Here is a 20,372-nt window from a genome sequence, read left to right as displayed (position 1 = left end):
AGAGAAAGCCTTTTTAGAGCAGCTTTATATATCAGCTTGTCACATCAACTGTGTTTCATAATGCAGCTACTACATAACTGTGTAAGCATCAGCTGTAGCTAGGATGCAATTAGTTTATTGTTGGTGCTTCTTTATTGTGTAAAAGGCTTACTCTCATCCTTTTTTGGTGCCTGTATTTGTTTTTGCAGGCACTTGGCTGCTTGCTGTATAAACTTTGTTTCTTTTCACTTCCCTTTGGAGAAAGTCAAGTTGCTATTTGTGATGGAAGTTTTACCATTCCGGACAATTCCCGATACACTCATAGTATACACTGTTTGATAAGTAAGTATCTGGGCAGCACAATAATTCCTTTCCTCTGTAAATCAAATAAAACATGGAAGATGCTACTGGTGTGGATGAGGGGCTTGAATATATGGGGCAGACTGGCTGGGTTCTTGAGTGAGTTGTGGGGGTTGCTCTTGGCTACCGTCTGTCTTGTAACTCTTGCCCTTAAAATGAGGCACCCCTTTACATAATAGAGGGCTCTGCCACCAGGTGCAGAATTGAGAAGCTGGCCTACAAGGAGCTTGGTAAACCTGGAGCAAACTTCTTAGAAAATGCACCAAAAGAGAACCAAGTCAATCAATTACAAACAAGTCTTTCTCCTGAGAAGATTCTCCAGTCAGCTACTGTGTTTTAGGCATTGAGTAGACGAGTTGATTACTTGAGAGTCTAAGTAACAGAAGAAATCACTTCAGAGATCTTCCAAATAAATGGCATATATCGACTCAGAAAAACTTTCTCGTCTCTTCGGGAGGCATGGATTTTTTGTCAAGGGTGGCCTTAAACCACAAACACAGAAAGGGAATGAAAAGAGTAGCTCTTGATTTATTCATGGTCTCTTTTTGCTCTTCTCTACATTTTATCTATGGGATGTCAGATTAATAGTATTTTCTGTCCAAAAAAGAAAATTGGATTAGCTAGATGAATTTGTAGTGCAAACTGTGTGTAGGTACACATATGTACAGAAACAAATTGTACTGGAGAGATTTTTATAGTAGTTTTATGGTTTGTAACTGAATACAAAACTGATCAAGTTTGTGTGCAACCCAGAGGGTTGGACAAGATCTTTGGCGAAGTTTTGAAAGCATGGGGAGGTATGGAGGAAAATTTTGGGGAATAACAAGTTCTAGTGGTTTGTCTGTTACCTGAATATAGAGATATTGGGTCGAATAATAAGAGTATTTTCAGTGGTGTGTGTCAACTTTGAACAGATAAACTTGAAAGAGTGTGTCTGGCACAATATGATAAATTCAGGCCATTGGAATAGATGCTCTTAAAATTTGTCTTCAATGTGTAGGACACTCAGTTTATGCTCGTAAATAAAATGAAATAGCAAATTCAAAATGTGCTTTTGAGGTTGTATTCATTAGTGAGAAATAGCAGGTATCAAGCCTTCCACAAATACTGACAAAATGGGCTAATTTTCAAGTGATTAAATAGCTTTCTCTATATTAGGCAGCGTTACCTTAAGAAGAATACAGGTTGGAAGTGTGTCTCCTTACAAGCATGATCTGTGATTTATAAAGTTTCAGTTAACTGTTGTGCAAAGATAAGCATTACTTCCTGGCATGAAATATATGTGGGTGGGGAAGAATTTCATAACATAAACTTCCCTTCTGTCCTTTTGGAATGGAAGCTAAAGAAAGCTGCAGCTGATCATAAAAGGTATTTCAGGGACTTCTGACTTCATTTAGTTTTTTTACAAGTGGAAAAAAAAAAACCAACAGTGGCGAGCTGGACATTGTTTACCTTATAAGCCTAGCACTTCAGCATCAAGTGGCAGGAGTCACTTTACAGACTGCCCTGTTTCCACGTAATGGTGGGGTCACAGTTAATTCAAATCAACTTTATGTTATAAAAACACATTAAAAATAGAATTTGCTGTGAACTATTTTGGTCATGAGATAATGGCTTTGAATAAAATCATAAGATCTGCCTACAATTATATTATTACAGAAAGTGGTTACTTCATTGACAGGACCCGCGGGAATGGAGTTAAGCTGAGGCAGGGGAAGTTTAGGCTGGACATCAGGAAAGGGTTCTTCACAGAGAGAGTGGTTGCACACTGGAACAGGCTCCCCAGGGAAGTGGTCACTGCACCGAGCCTGACTGAATTTAAGAAGAGATTGGACTGTGCACTTAGTCACATGGTCTGAACTTGGGTAGACCTGTGCGGTGTCAAGAGTTGGACTTGATGATCCTTAAGGGTCCCTTCCAACTCAGGATATTCTATGATTCTATGATTCTATGATTTTATACAAAACCTTTTTTTACAGTTGGCTATACTACTGAACAGTTTTGGTAATGTATCTTCTATTTCCTCATCAGAAATGGTAACTTAGCTAAAAACCTATGAAAGTTTATCTTCCCAGCAGAATATCTTCTAGAGGATTTGCATCTTTTCCACAGCTGATAGTCAAAATACCAAATAGCATGCATCTGTATCAATAATATTTGACCCCCAAAACTATATTTAACCTGACGATAAGCATTGAAACAAGATAATGATCCCTTTGGGGGAAAGCTTAGTTGGTAGAATAGCTGAATTACTTTGTTCTTGCTGGTAGTAAACTCAGTAGGCTGTTTGCTGTCAAACAATGACAATTTGGTCTTACCAATTTTACAGGGTATATGCTTGAACCAGATCAAGATCAGAGACCTGATATCTTTCAAGTATCTCACTTTGCCTTTAAACTTGCCAAAAAGGATTGTCCAGTGTCCAATATTAATGTAAGTAGTCTTTGACTTTTTCTGGTTTTAAAGGATTTCGTAGGTCTTCTGTAGCATTGGGAAAAAAATAGCAAATCAGATGAGAAAGAAGATTTCAGTTCGTTATTAACCTTGCTACTAAATTCAAAACATGGAGCAAAGTATGTTTCCCATTGATACTGTGTACATGTAATGTTATATCTCTAAACAAAGTACTTGGGAGTTTTGAGGGCATAGCTCCATGAATTGCATTGATATTGCACCAGTGCCCAGAACTCGTACAAGTTCTATGTTTAATACAATTAGTATCAAGTACACTGTAGAACTTACTGACAGTAGAAAATCTTTGTCATGTCAAGAGGATTTGGGTTTGTTCTGAATAATCCCTTCTTTCTTTTTAATCAGCCTGAACCATAATATTAATTGGAAGGGCTACAGTGAACTTGAAAGTAAAACAGAATAGTGTCTTGGTTTGCCTCCTTTCCTGACCTTGCTTTGCATGAGAGGTTGAGCTCTGTTTGAAACTCTGAGCCTTCTCTCAAAGATGATCTAATTGATGAACTAAGGTACTGTGCCATAGAATTGGAGGACACATAATGTTCTATGTTATAAAGGGACTCCCAAGATAGGCATTAGGATGTTAGGAAAAATTAATTTTGAAGCAAATGTCAATTACAGTGAACTCTGTTTTCTGAGGTAGGTGAATGAATTTAACTGAGATGCCTTTGAAATCTAAAACCACTGATCCTTGGTCCTGTAGAAGAAGGCGTTCAGTAGTGCATGTTGCTTTGCGGAAACTTAGCATAGGCTTTGCATTTTTTGATTGTTTTTTTTTTTTCAATTAAAAAAAGGTCAGAAAACCTTGGAGTCATTGCTGTTTGTAGGCAAAGGCTAAATTTCAAGTGTTATGAATGGTTTTATATAAGGTTGTTGCAGAGTGCGGTTAGGTGGTACTATAATTATACTTTCTCTTTTGTACTGAGAGAAAAGCAAGTGGATTGCTTTATCTTGATCTAACAAACACTTGAGAATTTACTAAGTTACATGTTGTAAGAGCAGTGTCAACTTCTTCAAGTGACTCATATGTCAGTTTCTTGGATTCTTTTTCCTGTTGGGAAGGAATTACTTCCTTCCTTGGCCTTTTGCCTTGTCACAGACATGTAAAAGTAGAAGTGCTTGGTGTATTTTTACCAAGTGAAGCTGATTTGTGTGTTTCCCTCCAACACTCAAGACACTTCTCTACTCTGACAGCAGTAAAAGTAGGAGTTCACACCCTGTTTTTTCTTGCTATTGTTTTCTTCTGGTAGTGCTCGCCTCTTTGGCACCCACTGCTGTCTCAAATAAAGAAGAAGCACAGCACACTGCTGTCTCAAAAAGAGAAGAAGCACAAAAATGTGCACCTGGACATCCCTAATCTTAGCCCTCAAAGTTCACGAGAATGTAAGAATCACCATTGTAGGTTAGAGCAGAAGTGGGGTGAGTCCAGTATGCTGTCTGTGACAGCAGCCTGTTTTTTCAGGGGGAAGTCAGAGGTGGGCTGCTCTTTCGCCAATTTATCTCTTGACTAATTCTGGTACTTGAGGTAGTCTTCAGCAGCAGTATTGTAAAACTGATAACTATTGGTTATAATGTTTGTGACCAGAGTTAGATTTACTTTCCTCGCTGTATGTGAAGATCACCCTTGTATAATTTCACATTTTCTGTTTACCTTCCACAAAATTGCCATTTTCCTTGGTTCAATGCAGCTTTGGTGAATAGTAATTAATTCAGAAATTAAACTGAGAAGTTCTTTAAGCTTTGAAGCAGCAGATGAGAACTGCGAAAGGATATTCTGAAGAAAGGTAGTTGGTTCTGCAGAGGGCAAGAGGAGTGTTGAAGTTGGCTCGGATATACTGGTGAAGTGGAGACCAGCTGTTGGGAAGATCCCAGTTCCTGACTGGGTATATTTAGGCCCTTTTTGGAGAGATGACGTTTTTGAAACAGATACTTGAAGGCCAGAGAGGAGAAATGACTTGAAATTGCACACTGGCTGTAACTTCGCTGGCGGAAAGCTGCAGGATGTGGTCCTTCATTTTCTGACATCCATAAGCTGTGGTATCAGAAGTACCAACATAATCAACCAAATGGCTGGTGCTCTGGTAAACTAGCAGGGGAGATGGTGACTATGTGGATTTGTAGTGCATTTATCTGCCACTATTGTCATTGAGCATTTGGTACATAGGGAGAAGGAAATTTTGACCTTGCACAGGTGGAAAAGGCAAGCTTGACTTTGCACACTTGGCAGAGGCGGGGGAAGGTAGGACATGGAAGACAAACTTATCATTGTTGGGCTCAGTGTATTGCTGTGTGCCTGCTGTCACTGAGGTGTGGGTGCATTTCCAGATTGCATTGGTGGAAGAATGTTTTTCAGTGTGATTCAAACAGTATGAAAGAAGTGAACTGGTTTATAATTATCTGCAGTATTGGTGTCTCTGGCTAGAGAAGTGGGCTAGTATGAGAAAGCAGAATGAATTTACATGTGATTAGGCTGTGATTTGTGAAAGGGTATTGGTTCAAGGACCATAGAAATTTAGGTGCTGTGTGGTTTTTGCATTGCAGTGGAGGAGCTATATGGGCTAAAAAACCTACTGTTGATTTTGTCTGTGCTTAGGCTTTGCTTTAATTCTTAAACTGAAGGATAAAATTCATCTTTATTTTGTGCAGTTACAAGAAAACATTTGGAGAAAATGCTTTACCTCATTGTTGGTAGCTGGTAAGGTGTAAGTGAACTGAAGTAATTGACATAATAATAAGTCAGACCAGTAATATTTACAATTTTTACTTTCGTAACAGACAATGGGACATAGAAATAGTGTTAAACAAAATCTCTTTCAATTTACAGCCATGTGAATGAGTTCGGCATGAAACCTTGTAGCATGAAAATCTTGAAACCAAGTATTCCTCTTCAATTTGTAATGATTTTTTTCTTTCAGGATTTCGGTTTTTTAATTTATTCAAATTTATTTTTCCCAAGAATTCTCCTGTCCCTTCAACTCTTCCTGAACCCATGACAGCTAGTGAGGCAGCTGCTAGAAAAAGCCAAATAAAAGCAAGGTGAGCAGATGACTTGGCTTTACTTTATTTGCTTTATTTGTCTGAAACTTGTTTTTATGTGCTTCCTAATAAAAATGATCTGAGTAGTTCTTTAGATAAACTGTGTTTATAAGTGCTTCAGATCTCTTTGCGGATTCCATTCCTTCGTTTTTCATGGTTTCTCTCATGGTTACTGAGAGAAACTGAGATCATGTTTTGTGATGGTATAGGTAAGTACTAGCAGTCTATTCCTTATTTGCTTAATTTCATTCTATTGTCATGAGTGAATTTTGAAATAGATTTCAGTGGAGGGTGAGAATAATATGGTACAATTAAACTGTTCTGTGGAGTGTTATTTAAACGTACAATCATCTCATTCATTGCTTGAAGGTAACTGGACTTGTATACAAAAATTCAGATTTCTATACTAAATCATTGCCTTGTTTGTACTTTTAAGTAAAAACAGAAACAAAACATTGAGTGTTTATTCATGCTTTTTGATTCTGCAGTGGTATATGCTGTGTGCTTAATACTAAAACTGTAGGAATTCCTTACACTTTCATTCCTTGTTAATGAAGTTTTTCAAGTTCTGAACCTACAAATGTGTGGCTTAATTACGTGGATGTTCAGCTACAATTATCAGCAATTTCATTAGTGTATCGTGAATGAGAAGCAAACAAATGGGCTCATTTAAGCCATGTTTTGAGCTGTGTGGATGTGTGTGTTGCTTTAAGGTAGCGATTGCTTTTGCTGGCTCTGCTGTCAGTTAGTAAAATGCAGTGGCGGGCCAGCATTGAATAGTGATGGCATAATGTTTTTAACTGACTGCTAGTAGGAAAGCTTATAGTTCTTCCTAAGTCATGTGTTTCTGATGGCTCAAGTTACAGAAGGTTAAGGCAGATAGATATCTCAATATAATATGGTAGGAACTAATGAGGTGTTAGATACTGGAGCTCAGCTGGTGAATTAGTGTTTTTAAGCAGTTGGACAATTTTAAGAAATGCTTATACTGTAACCTGACAGGGAGATTAAACTCCCAAGTACTTTTTTGAGCGTCTTCTTTGCCTTGGGGGAATATTATACAAGTCTGAAGTACTGCAAGGTAGACACAAATATTTGGAGAAGTTTGAGCGATATAACTACTAGAGGTTAAATCTCTTTTGAAAGTAGAAATGAATTGACTTAACAGATAAGATTTTTCCTAATCTTATTTCCTGTATATATGAACAGTAATCGTATCTCAAGTCACAAGATTGCTGCCTCGAGCTTTGCAGATAATTTTTAATTACTACTGTGAACTAAGGAAAGCTTGCACAGAGAAATTTAATCAAGCGCTTTGGTCTCCTTGGGAATAATCCTGTTGCATGGCTCCTTCTTAAGGTGTTGTGCAGCAGTGCTATCTTCTATGGCTGCAGTGGGTGGTGACAGGAATTGTAAAAACAAATTTTAAGCTATTTAAATGCAGTTTTTAAGTACAGTACCACATGATTGAGATGTAATTGAACTATAAAGAAAAAGGTAGAAGCAGAAGCAATCTTTAATGAAGTTTCTTATGTGGAAATCTTGTTTCAGAATAACAGATACTGTTGGACCAACGGAAACCTCAATTGCACCGCGACAGAGACCAAAGGCCAATTCAAGCACTGCCACTTCCAGTGTTCTGACGATCCACAGCTCAGCAACTCCAGTCAAAGTACAAGTTCCTGGTGCATTTGGTAATCGTGGGCAAAAAGGTATCTTACTCAAGTCTTAAGGACTGACTGAAACAAATGAAGAGTCGAGTTTGTTTCCCTCCTTAAACTAGTAAGGATAACCTTAGAAACTTCATTTCACTTCCTTTTTTTTTGTTTGTCAAAAAAAAAACCAAAACACACAAAAAAAAAAAACACCACCACAAATCTTCTTCATCCCTTCTGGATGACTCTAAACATGCAAATGGTAAGTTTGAATAGGTGCCACAAAATCTAAATGCAAATAGTGAAGAAGTCAAGGTATTTTTTTTCTCAGTGTACATAACACTGATTTTATTTAGACTAACTTTCCTGCTGAGGACTACGGGATAGAAGTTCATGCTCAGTTGTGACTTCCAAGTAGTTCAGTGCAAGCACTGAACTCTTTGGTAATCAGATACAGCTTTAATTCTCTTAGGAAAAATGCATTTCCTGTGCCTCAGTAAGTTATGAGATAGTAATAAAATGGTGGTGATATTGATAGGCTAGCACCATGTAAAAACTTGACTCTTCTAATGATTGACCAGAGCATTTCACATTGTACTGTTGGTGCAACAGAGACGTAATTGAGATAAAATCATGTGGCATTTTCAACAAATCCTTTCTGAGGATCCATACCTCATTCAAAGAGAGGTAGGGCTGTACTAATCACTGAAGTAGCTTTAATTTAATTTTGAGTACTTTCCTAATTGCACTGTTATCTTATGTGTTTTTGCACTGCAGTACGTGTTTTGACTGCTAAGATGTTGTGGTTTATCCTGGCAGGTGGCTAACCACCACACAGCCTTTTGCTCCCCCCCTCTCTGCACTGGGATGGGGAGAAAAGGGTTAAAAACTCATGGGTTGAGATAAAAACAGTTTAATAGGACAGGAAAGGAAAATAATAATAGTAATCATAATGATAAAAGAATAGAAAAAGCACGTGATGCACAGCGCAGTTGTTCACCACCGGTGCCCAGCCACCCCACAAGCAGCAGCCCCTCCAGTTTTATTGTTCAGCTCAATACCATATGGCGGAATATCCCCTTGGCCAGTTTGGGTCAGCTGTCCTGGTTCTGTCTCCTCACAGCTCCTGCTGCACCCCCAGCCTCCTCACTGGCAGGGCGGAATGAGAAGCTGAAAAGTCCTTTGCTTAGTGTAAGCTCTGCTTTGTAACAGCTAAAAACACTGGTGTGTGGTCAGCATTATTCTCATCCTAAGTCCAAACACAGCACCATACAAGCTACCAGGAAGAAAGCTAACTCTATTCCGGTGAATACCAGGACATAAGTTAACAAGAGTTATACGTTGCTGGCAGTCCACTACTTGTCAGTGCCACTCCTCCAAAGACAAGATACTGCCCTGTTGTTGATTTAGCCTTATCAAGCAGAGATGGGATTGATGGAAGAGTAGCTTCAGGGATGGTGCTGGGAAAGCTTCCAATCAAAAGGCCACTGGGGAATGTTGGCATCCCATGTGTAAGAAACTTCTACTAGATAGGATCCAAATAATATACAACTTAGAAAGCTTTTCCTGATATGACAAGTATCAGATGATTATTGTGCACTTCAGAAGATAAATAAAGCATGCAAGATGAATTGATTTGTGTTAGTAACTGCTTAATTAAAAGGCAGCAAAAATAATTTAATTGTGAAGCTCATACAGTGATCTGTTTAAGTAATACAAAATGTGACCCAACAGCTAGTAAAAAAAACAAAAAAAACCCAAACACCAAAAATGACAACAACGAGGTTTTAAGGGGCACCAGTCTGTATTTGAACAACTACTGTATGAAGCTGATGTTTGGGTATTTTGTGTACTTTACTTTTTACTTCTAGGTATATAAAATGCAAAAGGCTTTATTGCATTCTCTCAAGAATGAATTTATCAAATTGTCTTAAGAATATAGAGTGTAAGGGTATGTCTCAGTTTTGAGTCAGAAGAGATAAGTGTGGTTTGAGTTATTAGAAGATAACCGAATTGCTTAATATACAAACTGTACCACCGGTCAAACTAGGAAAGGAGCTACGTTTCACCTTAAAATGTTAATGAAGAGGTCAACTGCCATGGCAACTCTCTAGTTAAATTTCAGAAGTCAGTATGTTAATAGTGTTGTCTTAATATTACAGGAACCCCAAGACCTGGAAATGGGCAAGAGATCTTGCTGTCCCAAGGGACCACTCAGCATCATCCGCAGCAGAACAGAGTTCTCCAGCAGCTGCAGCAGGGGGACTGGAGACTACAGCAGCTGCACCATTTACATCACCAGCAGCAGCACCCTTCAGTTCAGGAGGCTTATATTCAGCAGGTACAAGTCAAATGTGTTACAAATTGTGCTAAAAGAGCAGCATGTTACTGTCTGTTAGTAGCATTTTTAATTGTGCTCTAGTTAAATGCTTCTGCTGTTGTGACCTGGCTTCTTTCTGCTAGGATAAGGAAAGGGACTGTAGCTCCTGCCACTTCTTTTTTTTTTTTTTTTTTTTTTTAGCTTTTCACATTTGTCTTTTGCATTGTGATGCTTATCCTGGAAAGTTGAGTTCTTTGTGCTGTCTCACTTTTGTTGCTTCACCCAGAAACCTTGCTTGCTTTGAATCAACGCTGTGTGGCCCAAATTAAGGTTTCATGTATGCATGAACATGCTTGAAAGAAATATTAGGGGTGATGTAGATGATGCTGTGCTTGTGGTAGATGGTATGCTTCTGGTGTGTAGACCATCTAAGTACTTTTGTAGCTGTTTTTGCTTTCTCTTGGTCAATGAAGAGCTTCCTTTTTGTAGTTATGTCAACCAATATTTTTCATGGATACTAAATATCATAACACTGCCCACCTTGCTTACTTTCAAGTACAGTTGTTTTAAGTTGCACAGCAGAAATACTCTTAAGAAGAACCAAACAGCATCTAGATCAGATGGGAATTTTCAGAGTCTGTCCAAGACACTTGGTATTTATTTTTTCTTGTTGAGTCATGCTATTATTAAAAGCACAGCTGAATTGCTTTCCAAAGAGATATAGTACTGAAAATTACGGAAGTCGGGGTGTTTAATGGCTTGCCTTGGAAAAGGCAGTGCAAAATATGTATTGTAATTTTTTTTGTTAATCAGGCTGGTGTTAGCTGGGAAAAAAAAAATCATAGTGGAAAAGCCTCCAAGCACAGTCATTAAAATGTATTGACAGAGTTATAAGCTGATTCCCGGTCATGTGGTGTCTTAACTGAAGAACACTGTTGAGACACAGAGCTGATATTTTAATCAATGCTTCTTCTAAATATCTGTATATTCTAAATGTGGGGATTGTGGTTTCCTAATGATATTTTGTTCTTTCCAAATACAGTATCAACAAGCAATGCACCAGCAGATGGTCCAACAGCAGCTGTTGATGCAGTCTGTGTACCAGCAGCAACCTTCCCAATCTCAGTATCCTGCTATGGTATGTCAAGAACGGAATGTAGATGGCACAATTTTCAAATATATGTTCAGTTTATAAGTCTGTTGTGAAGTTCCAACAACACAAGTTTGAGAGTACCCCTTTTAAGTACTTCAAAAAATGTTTTGGCTACTATTGCTTCTCATGGTTCAAGAAGAGAAGTCTTTTTAGTTACTTTCTCAGTGTTTTCAGGAGAATGTAAATGTTGCATGCTCTATGTGATGCAGCTACAGCATGGTGTAAATTTAGACATATAAAAGGTATTCATAGAGCAAGAAAGCTAACTGGCATAGGATGTTTTCAGAAGTCGAAAGAAATTGTTGTGAAACTGATTCTTTATTTGTAAGAACATGGTATGTCCAACTAATTTAGTGCATGTATGTAGTTTTCAATAATTATAAAAAGCTAAGCAATATTTTGGAAGAGGAAGAAATCACAAGGCAATTCCTTTTCATCTACTTAGTGGACAGACTGGTTTCTTGCTTCTGGTGAAGCTACCAGCCTTTTCTGGAGTTCGATAGTTGTTGGTGCATTTGGCTGTGAGGCCAGTATTATTAGTTAGCAAAAAGCTTCGCATTGTCTTATGAGAATTTTAGTAATGTGGTGACTGTCTTATTTAGGCGCAGCAGTATCAGCAGGCTCTTATACAGCAGCAGATGCTTGCTCAGCAGCAGCAGCGGTCACAACAGCCGCAATCTCCTGAATTTATCACTTCTCCACAAGACTTCTCACCAGCCTTAATCTCCTACCCTACATCACTTCCAGCACGCGCTGGAATGGTGGCAGATTCTCCCTATGCTGCAAACAGGCAAGTATTCTGACACAGGTGTACCCAAGGATTACTAATTGCTTACATTGTTGATTGTAATAAGCACTACTACCCTTCTGCACAAATTGCTTGTTTCAGTAGTAAAGAATTGCTAAAACTAATGGCTTAGTGGTAATGGATATTTGGGGCACTGTAGGGGAGGAGACAGGGACACTCAACTCATCAATAGATGAGCCTGACAGAACTTTAATTTAAGACCTTATCTTCTCCTTTTTCTTGTCCATGGGCTTTTCCCAGGAAACTGACTGCTGAGCAACTTGCTATGTATGGGTGTTCATAGCATATATTTAATGAGGCAGTGGGCATTTGAAACTTATCTCAAACCATAATTTTACCATTTCCTGTTCTTCAATCCAATTTGGAGGATACTGCATTAAGATAGGCTTTATAGTTGAGATTGTTTTGGTAGAGGTTTCAACTCTTCTGTCTGTTGATCAGTGGTCTGACTTTGTTCTGTGATGTAATGTATCACTGAGAATGTCCCTTTGAAGGAGCCCGTGGATTTACCCTTGTTTAGTAAAGTATAATGGAAAATGACTTTCTCATGAATTCTCACTGGAAGCAATATGTGGAGTTAAAGTAATAACTAAAAGTTTTTTTCATAACTTAAAATCATACACTTGCCTAGTTTCACTGATGTTCTGAGCTAGGTTAGTGTGTGTGTAGAGACACATGCACATGTAGTTGCCTACTATTACTGCATTTGAAATAGAAGCCTTTTGTACTTAATGGTAACCCTGCAGTCTGTAGTGCAGTCTTTGTCGATACAGATTTTCAGTTAATATTGAGACCTGCATGTTTCACCTGCTGCTGTCATTTTTAGTCTCTTCTAGCTGTGTGTTGAAAGTAAAAAGGCAAAATATTTTCCTGCTGGGTTGATACACTATATTGTTTGGCTTCATCACACCAATTAGGTAGTATAATCCCTAGCAGAGAATATTTGCCTGTGCTTCTGTGCCCAGATCTGCCACTTAATACCCGTTCTTTGGTCAAGCCTTTGGACAGAGTAAATGGTATTCTTATGTGTGTATGACTAAAGATTTATGGCTGCTATTAAGCTTCAAATCAATGACTAGAGAGATATCAACAATTTGCATTGCTTAAGGGTGATCTTTTAACCCAAAATATGACTGCTTATCTTATAGCAAGGGGCAATTTATTTTCTCTTGATGTACTACGTGTGTTGCATTGCATTGTGATGTATTACGTGTTGCCCTTCTCTCAGTAGAAAGAGCAAGTAGTCCTGTAGGAAGGCAGCACGTGAACTGAGAGGAGGGAGCCCTTTGCCCTTCCTCTTGCCTTGGAGTGATGGTTGCTCGTGGAGCTTGGCTGCATGTGCGGCCTGCAGCGCCCATCTAGGCATAGATGGAGAACCATTTAAGAGGCAGTAACTTGTTATTTGATTGCTTTTCTAGTTCAATTCAGACAACTGGATAAGTGATAGACTTAATTTGCCAAAACTTGCTTGAAATGGAAAATGCATCTGACCAAAGGTTTTCTAGTATCCGAGCAAATAAGGAGAGTAAATAAAAATTTTCAATGTACCTGATAGACTGTTTTATTCTTTTTCTTAAGAAAACAAGACTGCTATGACAGTATAGGTATGAACAAGGTGAAATAGAGTTTTTAGTCTTGCAGATCATTCTGACAAAAGGTTCTGTGCTTTTGTTACAATTACTAAATTGACGAAGTGTACAATGTTTGCATATAGAATTGATTGAGTCAAACCACATGTTCTAAGTGTTTCATTTTATCTTTAATTAGTTTACAGATATATTTCAGATAAGCCATTAATGCATGTGTGTTATTTGTATATAATATTTCGACATAATGAAGCATATAATCCATTTTCACCCAGATAGACAATCCTTTAACATTACTTGTTGTTTCCATGAACTGACTTTACAGGTCAGGTATTCCTGATGCTGAGACAATTACCAGTTACCCAAAGCAGAGCATCAATAACCCACCTGATATGTCAGGCTGGAATCCATTTGGAGAGGACAATTTTTCCAAGTTGACAGAGGAGGAGCTGCTGGACAGAGAATTTGACCTGCTAAGATCAAGTAAGGGACGCTTGAAGGCTTATTTTGCTTCAGAGTAAATATGGGCTCTGTAGTTGCTCAGCAGTGCCATCACCTGTCTTATCGAAGGGCCTGTGGTCTGTGTACAGAAAATTCTTTCTGAGCATTTGAGGGCAGAGTTGGGCCTGTCTTCTTTCCTTCCTCTTTTTGAAAATGTGTGCAATAGGAGCTCACTGTCTATAACTGGTAGTTACTGGCTGAAATACTGCAGAAATGGCTATATTTTAGCTCTTAAGCACTGCTTACGTCACCCTGGTTGTCAAAAAGCTCTGAACAGCAGAGGTATGTTGTCAGAACAGTTTGGCTGCTTGCTTCATTCCTCTTCAGCTTTTTTTTCTTGCACACGAGAGCAGAAGATTCTGTGGGTCTGATATGTCCTTTGAAAATGCCTGAAAGAAAATGATCTATTACATTATGTTAATGTTTTGTAATGTCCTTTTTGATGAGTGGCTACATGTAAGGGCTGCTTTATTGTTCTGATATGGCAATAGTTGAATAAACTTTTTTCTCTTGAAGTCAGCTATCTCAATGGTTTTTACTTGGAGTTACTTGCTTTTTTTAATTACTTAACACATGTTCATTAGATGCTCTTCCTAAAACTAGTTGTCACGATCAGATTTATTTGCAAGACTTGTAAGATGCGACAATGTCAAAAAACAAAACAAACATATATACTCTCAGCAAGTCTATTGCAATTAAAAAGATAGTAAAGTGGAATTTCAGGTAATTGGAAAAAAATGGTGCTTTCAGTTGAGTCTCTTTCTTCTTGGATTTCTGGGTGCTTAAATGTAGCTGAATGAGATGTGCACGTTACACACTCATCCTGAAGGAGCATCATTGTTATGATTTGTGTCTGTCTCCAGGGATAGCTGATGGTTTCCACTTGTTTCCTGTGTTGATCTCATAAGACTCCTATTTTTGAGATGCAGATGTAGCCTTATATGCATTCCGCAGTAAAACAACCATTCTTGCTATCATTTTGAGGAAATGGATAACATACTAGCTGAAGAGTAAAGATTCTATGCAAGTCTAAGTTTGTGATTCAAAATTATTTTTCAAAGTAGTAGAATTGGATGTGTTAGGCTTGCTCATTTCAAAGAAAGCCTTAGAAGACTTTGAAGTGATGAACCCTTGAATCTGAAGTAGGTTAGCTTGAATCAAAAGGTCAGTATAATGTTATCCATTTCCAGAATCTTTATCTGACTGGTGGATATCTGACTATAGTTTAGTTAAATTTTATGAATTTGGTTTGGCTAAGCCATGTGTTTTGAACAAATTTAAGTAGAGAAGAATATATTAACCAAGGTTATACTTAAAGTGGCTTTACAGAAAAGCTGGAAGATGCTGTATAAGAAATTGTTGGCATGGTGTAGCTGAATAGGCTGCTTCTAGTAATCTGGAAAAATATCAACTGTTGGATGACATGAAACAAAATAACGGAATTTGACTATTCTGTTTTACACGGTGTGATTGTTTACAAATTTTAATGGAAGTCTAGAATAATAAAGAGTTATTTAAGTCCATGGCTTTAAGAATGGGATGATTACTTTTCCTTGTAGGCTCTCATAAGCTTCCTATAAAGCTGTTCAATGAGGAAGCTTTATGACAGTCTTAAACACCTATGCTATGTGTATTTCATTCTGTACACCTCATCGTTAGGCCTTCTGACGTTGTATTTAAGTTGGGTTATGAGAATCTGATACAGAACCATGCAAACACAAAGCAGAGGGTGGCTAAGATAGTCATAAAGCTGTCCAGAGGTCCTGGCTGTCACTGCTTGCCTAACAGTCTCAGCTGGCTCACCAACATTAAGAGCATGACAGTGCAGTCCCTTTGTAACTCCTTTCCCTGTGCCAAAATGCTGAACTGGACATGAACTGTTAGACTGTATTTGTAGAAGAAGAAAGAATAACTTGGAACTAAATGCTGCTAACGGCTGCCATTAAATCTGTAGCAGATAGGACAGTTAACTGCTACTTTAATTCCCTTATCCAATGTTTGTACTATGTGCTAAAATGCTATAAACACTTTAAAGAATAGATCTAATTTAGGCATGTTTTTGGCTCTTCCTTCACCTCTGAGCGACAATAAATCAGTGCACACAAGAGCTCGATATGATAATACACCATATACTTTCAAATGCTCTACGAGGAAAGTAAACATAATAGCATAGTTCTGCTCAGTAATAACCAATACTAGGGCTTTTCAGTCACTGGAATACAGAAAATGTCAAAAATCATTATTGTTGACTTGACCAATAGTACACTAGGTGGCAGGCTTGTTTATACGTAATGAGGTGGAGCTGGAGATTGTCTTCAGGCTTCTGGCTTGATTTCAGTTAGAGGTTAAGTGGAGCTGGTGGGGTTGTTAGTTCTAATCTGTGTGTTTGTGTGCACACAGATACGTAAGTAAAAGATTTCAAGGTCCTTTTAACTTCCTTTTTTTTTTTTTTTGGTATTACAGAAGTTGTGCCAAAGATCTTACTAGCTTCCCTTGCAGTGTTAACTGCTTCTGCAAAATATTTATGCTGAATTTTGGCTACTTGTACTAACTCAAATTTACCTGGAGTAATGAGAAACTGGGAGATTTGTTGTACAATTAAAGATTGTGGCTATAAAACTAACAGTGTAATACTTTCTGGAATTTTCTCAAATGTGTCTTAAGGATCAATGCTCAATTCTCTTTAGATTTAGGTTATCTCTTGTGAGAGAAAGTTGATGTTTTACTGCCAAGTAATTGTGTTCAGTTTTTGAGTTTACTGTGAATCATTTTGCTATCTGGACGAAGGAGAATTGAAGATTTGGGTTTGGTAAAGAAATTGTTTTATTTTCTGTTACTAAATCCACTGGCTGTCCTGTCCTGTTGAACTCGTGTACAGTGTTGCATAAGTCTGTTTTTTGGTTGTGTTACATAGTGCTGAGTATGGCATTCAGAATGCTAATCCTTTCTTTCCATGTGCAAAAGCTTGGCTTGTATTGTTGAGCTGATGCATTCATTATACATGAATTCAAAATATTTCTGAATTTGTTGCTTACGCCAATAATACAGGAATATGTACAGCCCTTGTCAAAGGATCAAGATGTTACTGTTTTTGTCAGGCTACCTTTGCTATTTGATTTTTTTTGTATTTCTAACAGGTTAATGTTTGGTGTGCTTAGTGATGGGTATTGCTCTGGTGATTCATTCCTTTCTCTTTACAAAGGGAGCTAGCTCTTAGAGCAGAATACTTTGCTTAGACTTGGGGAAAATTTCCATAGTAAAAAGATGATCATTGCTATATGAATTAATAAGCAGTTGCGTGAAGACTTCTGAACTGAGTACTTATTGTGGAGCACTTTGATGTAGTCAAAAGATGGAATTTGTGGTCTCTGTATACACTGTCTGGTTTATGGACTGTTACTGAAGGAGCTCCTGTAATCACTTAGTGCTCTGTGGAACTGGGAGCTATGGGCAGTTAGCATTCTCACCAGGAACAAATACTCCAGTACGCTTCACACTGCACAAAGATTGTTGTTAGTCCCAAAACCATCTCAGTGCTTTAGCAAAGACCCCTGTGGATGCAAAGCCCATGTTGCTCTGGGCCTGTGCCCTTTGCAGGATGTGTAGTCTGAAGGAACTGTAGCACTTCATGCAGATGTGCTTCTGGTACTTGAGACAGTCCCCAGAGAACGGACCTGTGAACAGTTTTGGGCCTGTCATTCAAATGGAAACAGCTGTATGTCTTGGATAAATATGGTATTGGATGTCATGGGATAAATAACTTGTGAAGAGTCAGCTGTGGCAAGTGGTACCTGATCATAGCTCTCTCATATCTGCAGTCTCAGCTGCATTTGGATAATGATTCTGGTTTAAAAGGCTGAAAAGTACAGAGGACTAGTTGTTTATATTGCTGAACACATAGGCTGCATATAATGTGTAAAAGATACCCTCATGTTAAGCATTTGGTCAGGAAATACATGCTTCTGGTTAGGCAGAGGTATTATCAAAAGAAAAAAAAAAAGGCAAACCAAAAAACAAACAAACAAAAACAAACAAAAGTTTGTGCAAGTGAATTTTCCTGAATGGTCAAGAAGTATGAATTTAAGATGTGAAAAATCTTTTAAAACATAACAAAACAAAAAAGTAAAAATCAGGTATATAGCTCCCTCACCCTGAAGAGTAGATATCTTTATGTTGGCATAACACCTGCCATTTTTATTTTATTTTATTTTATTTTTTGTTCTGTTTCATTTTTATTTTTTACAGACAGGCTGGTGGACAGGAGAACATCTTCAGATAAGAATGTGGAGCTACATTCTGCTCCACAGAAAAATCCTCCCGAAGATCCCTTTGGTTCTGTTCCTTTCATTTCTCACCCAGGCAAGTTACAACTGTAACATCACTACCTCATGTTTATATGTCTGCTTATATCTGTATCTGTTGAGTATGTGTGTCCAGTTAAATGACCAAAGAAAGATCACAGACGTTGGCTGCCTCATTGCAGTAGATGATTTTTAACAGTATTTTTTTTAAGTTGATTACCTCTAAGTAAAAAAATACCTCTGCATCCAATTCCTGGTACTTGAACAATGTACAGACACTGTAGTCTTGGCAGTGAAAATATATTGGACAACTGAGGTATGAATCTCATGTAGATCCAGCAGTTCTGCTGAAAGCAAATTACTTGCTATGACCAGATTTGGATTATTTCCTATAGCCTACTTCTAAATAATTCTGTTTCACTAGTTCAGTTTTCCAGACAAGTTAGGAATGTATGTTTTTTATGCACTGAACTGAATAGTTTTTGGAGAAAGTTGGGTCAAAACAATGGAAATACCATCTTGTTGTATGTAAATTTGGAGGGGGTGGGATTAACTGTGTTTTAGTTGAGTTGTTTTATTTTTATTTCTATTTCTTACCTTGAATGGCAGTAAAAATAACATTGTATGCAACCATTGATTGTGAAAGTAAAACTACATAATCCTGCAACTTAACGTTTTAACATTTTTCTGATCAGTACTTGAATCATAATTTTGATACCTGAGGCAAAGTAAAACCTGTGTAAGAATTAATGGTCAGAAGAGTTTCAGCTGCTTATGGAGCCACTTAAACACTTTCCTATGTTGTGTTGAGACTGTGTTGGGATAAAGGTGCCTTAATATAACTGTTACCTGTTTTTATCTAATTTCAAAAGCGTAAAGTGCCTTAAAATAAATCACTTTGGGGTCAACCTGAGTTAGAAGCTGTTTACTTTTGCTTTCACCTTGCATTCTTAAAGATCATCTGCTAGGGTTTATTGCTCACAAATGCTCTTGTACTATACATGGTGAAGAATTAACAGGGTAATGCTTTTGTATTGTAGAAGGCAGTTTGTTCAGGGGATAAAAACCACCAAGTCTCTGTATTGGTATCTGCTCCTGTTGTCAGAAAGATTTAATTCTTAATTCAGGAACAATTAATTCTATTAAGTCTATTGCTGTTTTCTTAGTTTCTCTTCATTCTGCTCACTCAGTGAGGACAAGGTGGTTTTGTGTCATCTTGTTAGAGTGCAGTATTTTAATACAATTTGAAAGCAGTTCTGAAGTGAAGAGAACTTGCTCTGCCAATAGTTGCCAGTTTGGAAGCATTTACCCTACAGTCTTAATGGAAGAGGTTGGTTTGTTTTATGGGTGAGCCTAAATTTACATGCCAAATAAACAATAATAGTTACCTTTAACTTTCAATGGCAACTATCAGATGCCTGCTCTTCTACACGCTGATAACCACATGCATAGGAGTTACTTTTATTTATTTTCTCACCTTTGGCCTTTGAAATCTAATTGTTGCTGTTTTGAAGGTACTTACAATGCAGCTTAGACTTCAATGAATGGCATTGATATGTCATGTGAATTTGCCTTGGTTAAATTTAATCTGAGCTTTAATTCTTGACATGCAAAACAATGCAAAAGTTCAGTCATGGACTAAAAACACACTGCTTGAGAAATCTGGAGTTGGTTTGGAACTGATATGCATGATTGTTACAAACAAACAAAAGGGAACAAAAAAAATCCTTGTTTTTCAGTAGCTTTTGTCTACTGGCTCAGAGCTGGGATTTAAACTAGAGTACATACGGGCTTGATTTCAAGGAAGGTGTTCTTAATTCAGTGTTAACAGTGAATTATGCTTAGCCAACAAATGTGATCTGATAGGTGTTTAAATCTGAAAATGTCTTCTACAAACTAAATTGTAGAACTCCACACAGAATTGTTCTTGAAAGTGTCTTTAAAGCACATGTTGTAAGCCACTTAAGGAAAGAAGAATGATGTTGGCTTAGATATATTTTCTTTCTAGGTGGGTGTTTTCTAGAAAAGAAATGACAAACAATCTTATTATTTGTATGTTCTCTTGTTCTTACCATTGCTGTAAAATGTTATTTTTCTGTCTTGTTCTGTTATTATAAGAGATTTAACTAAGAGAGAATCTTCATGAGTATCTCATTCAGGGAGTCACAGGGAGGGTGACTGAGTAGGAAGTGAAACATGATTAA

At 37.7% G+C, this 20,372-nt stretch overlaps 2 protein-coding genes across 4 annotated transcripts in view; one reads left to right on the top strand and one right to left on the bottom strand.

Moving 5' to 3' along the window:
* The window catches only part of BMP2K (BMP2 inducible kinase), a 103,547-nt gene that overhangs the window by 67,069 nt on the left and 16,106 nt on the right, over positions 1-20,372 (top strand). For 2 of the 3 annotated variants that reach the window (XM_005012757.6, XM_027456992.3), the window contains exons 7-15: positions 189-321; positions 2,669-2,772; positions 5,765-5,844; positions 7,396-7,556; positions 9,662-9,840; positions 10,862-10,957; positions 11,575-11,762; positions 13,692-13,849; positions 18,113-18,226. In XM_005012757.6, the coding sequence (XP_005012814.2) occupies positions 189-321; positions 2,669-2,772; positions 5,765-5,844; positions 7,396-7,556; positions 9,662-9,840; positions 10,862-10,957; positions 11,575-11,762; positions 13,692-13,849; positions 18,113-18,226 (1,213 nt within the window). The remainder of the gene's footprint in view (positions 1-188; positions 322-2,668; positions 2,773-5,764; positions 5,845-7,395; positions 7,557-9,661; positions 9,841-10,861; positions 10,958-11,574; positions 11,763-13,691; positions 13,850-18,112; positions 18,227-20,372) is intronic. The other variant, XM_027456994.3, reaches the window with a different exon arrangement.
* The window catches only part of PAQR3 (progestin and adipoQ receptor family member 3), a 29,000-nt gene continuing 22,507 nt past the window's right edge, over positions 13,880-20,372 (bottom strand). The window contains exon 7 of the mRNA XM_072037569.1: positions 13,880-14,256. The gene's annotated coding sequence lies outside the window, so the exon portion shown is untranslated. The remainder of the gene's footprint in view (positions 14,257-20,372) is intronic.

The sequence above is a fragment of the Anas platyrhynchos genome, chromosome 4, assembly GCF_047663525.1.
Source record: "Anas platyrhynchos isolate ZD024472 breed Pekin duck chromosome 4, IASCAAS_PekinDuck_T2T, whole genome shotgun sequence".
Classification (NCBI taxonomy): domain Eukaryota; kingdom Metazoa; phylum Chordata; class Aves; order Anseriformes; family Anatidae; genus Anas; species Anas platyrhynchos.
The sequence above is the reverse complement of the archived record's forward strand: the minus strand, read 5'-3'. Positions and strand labels throughout refer to the sequence as shown.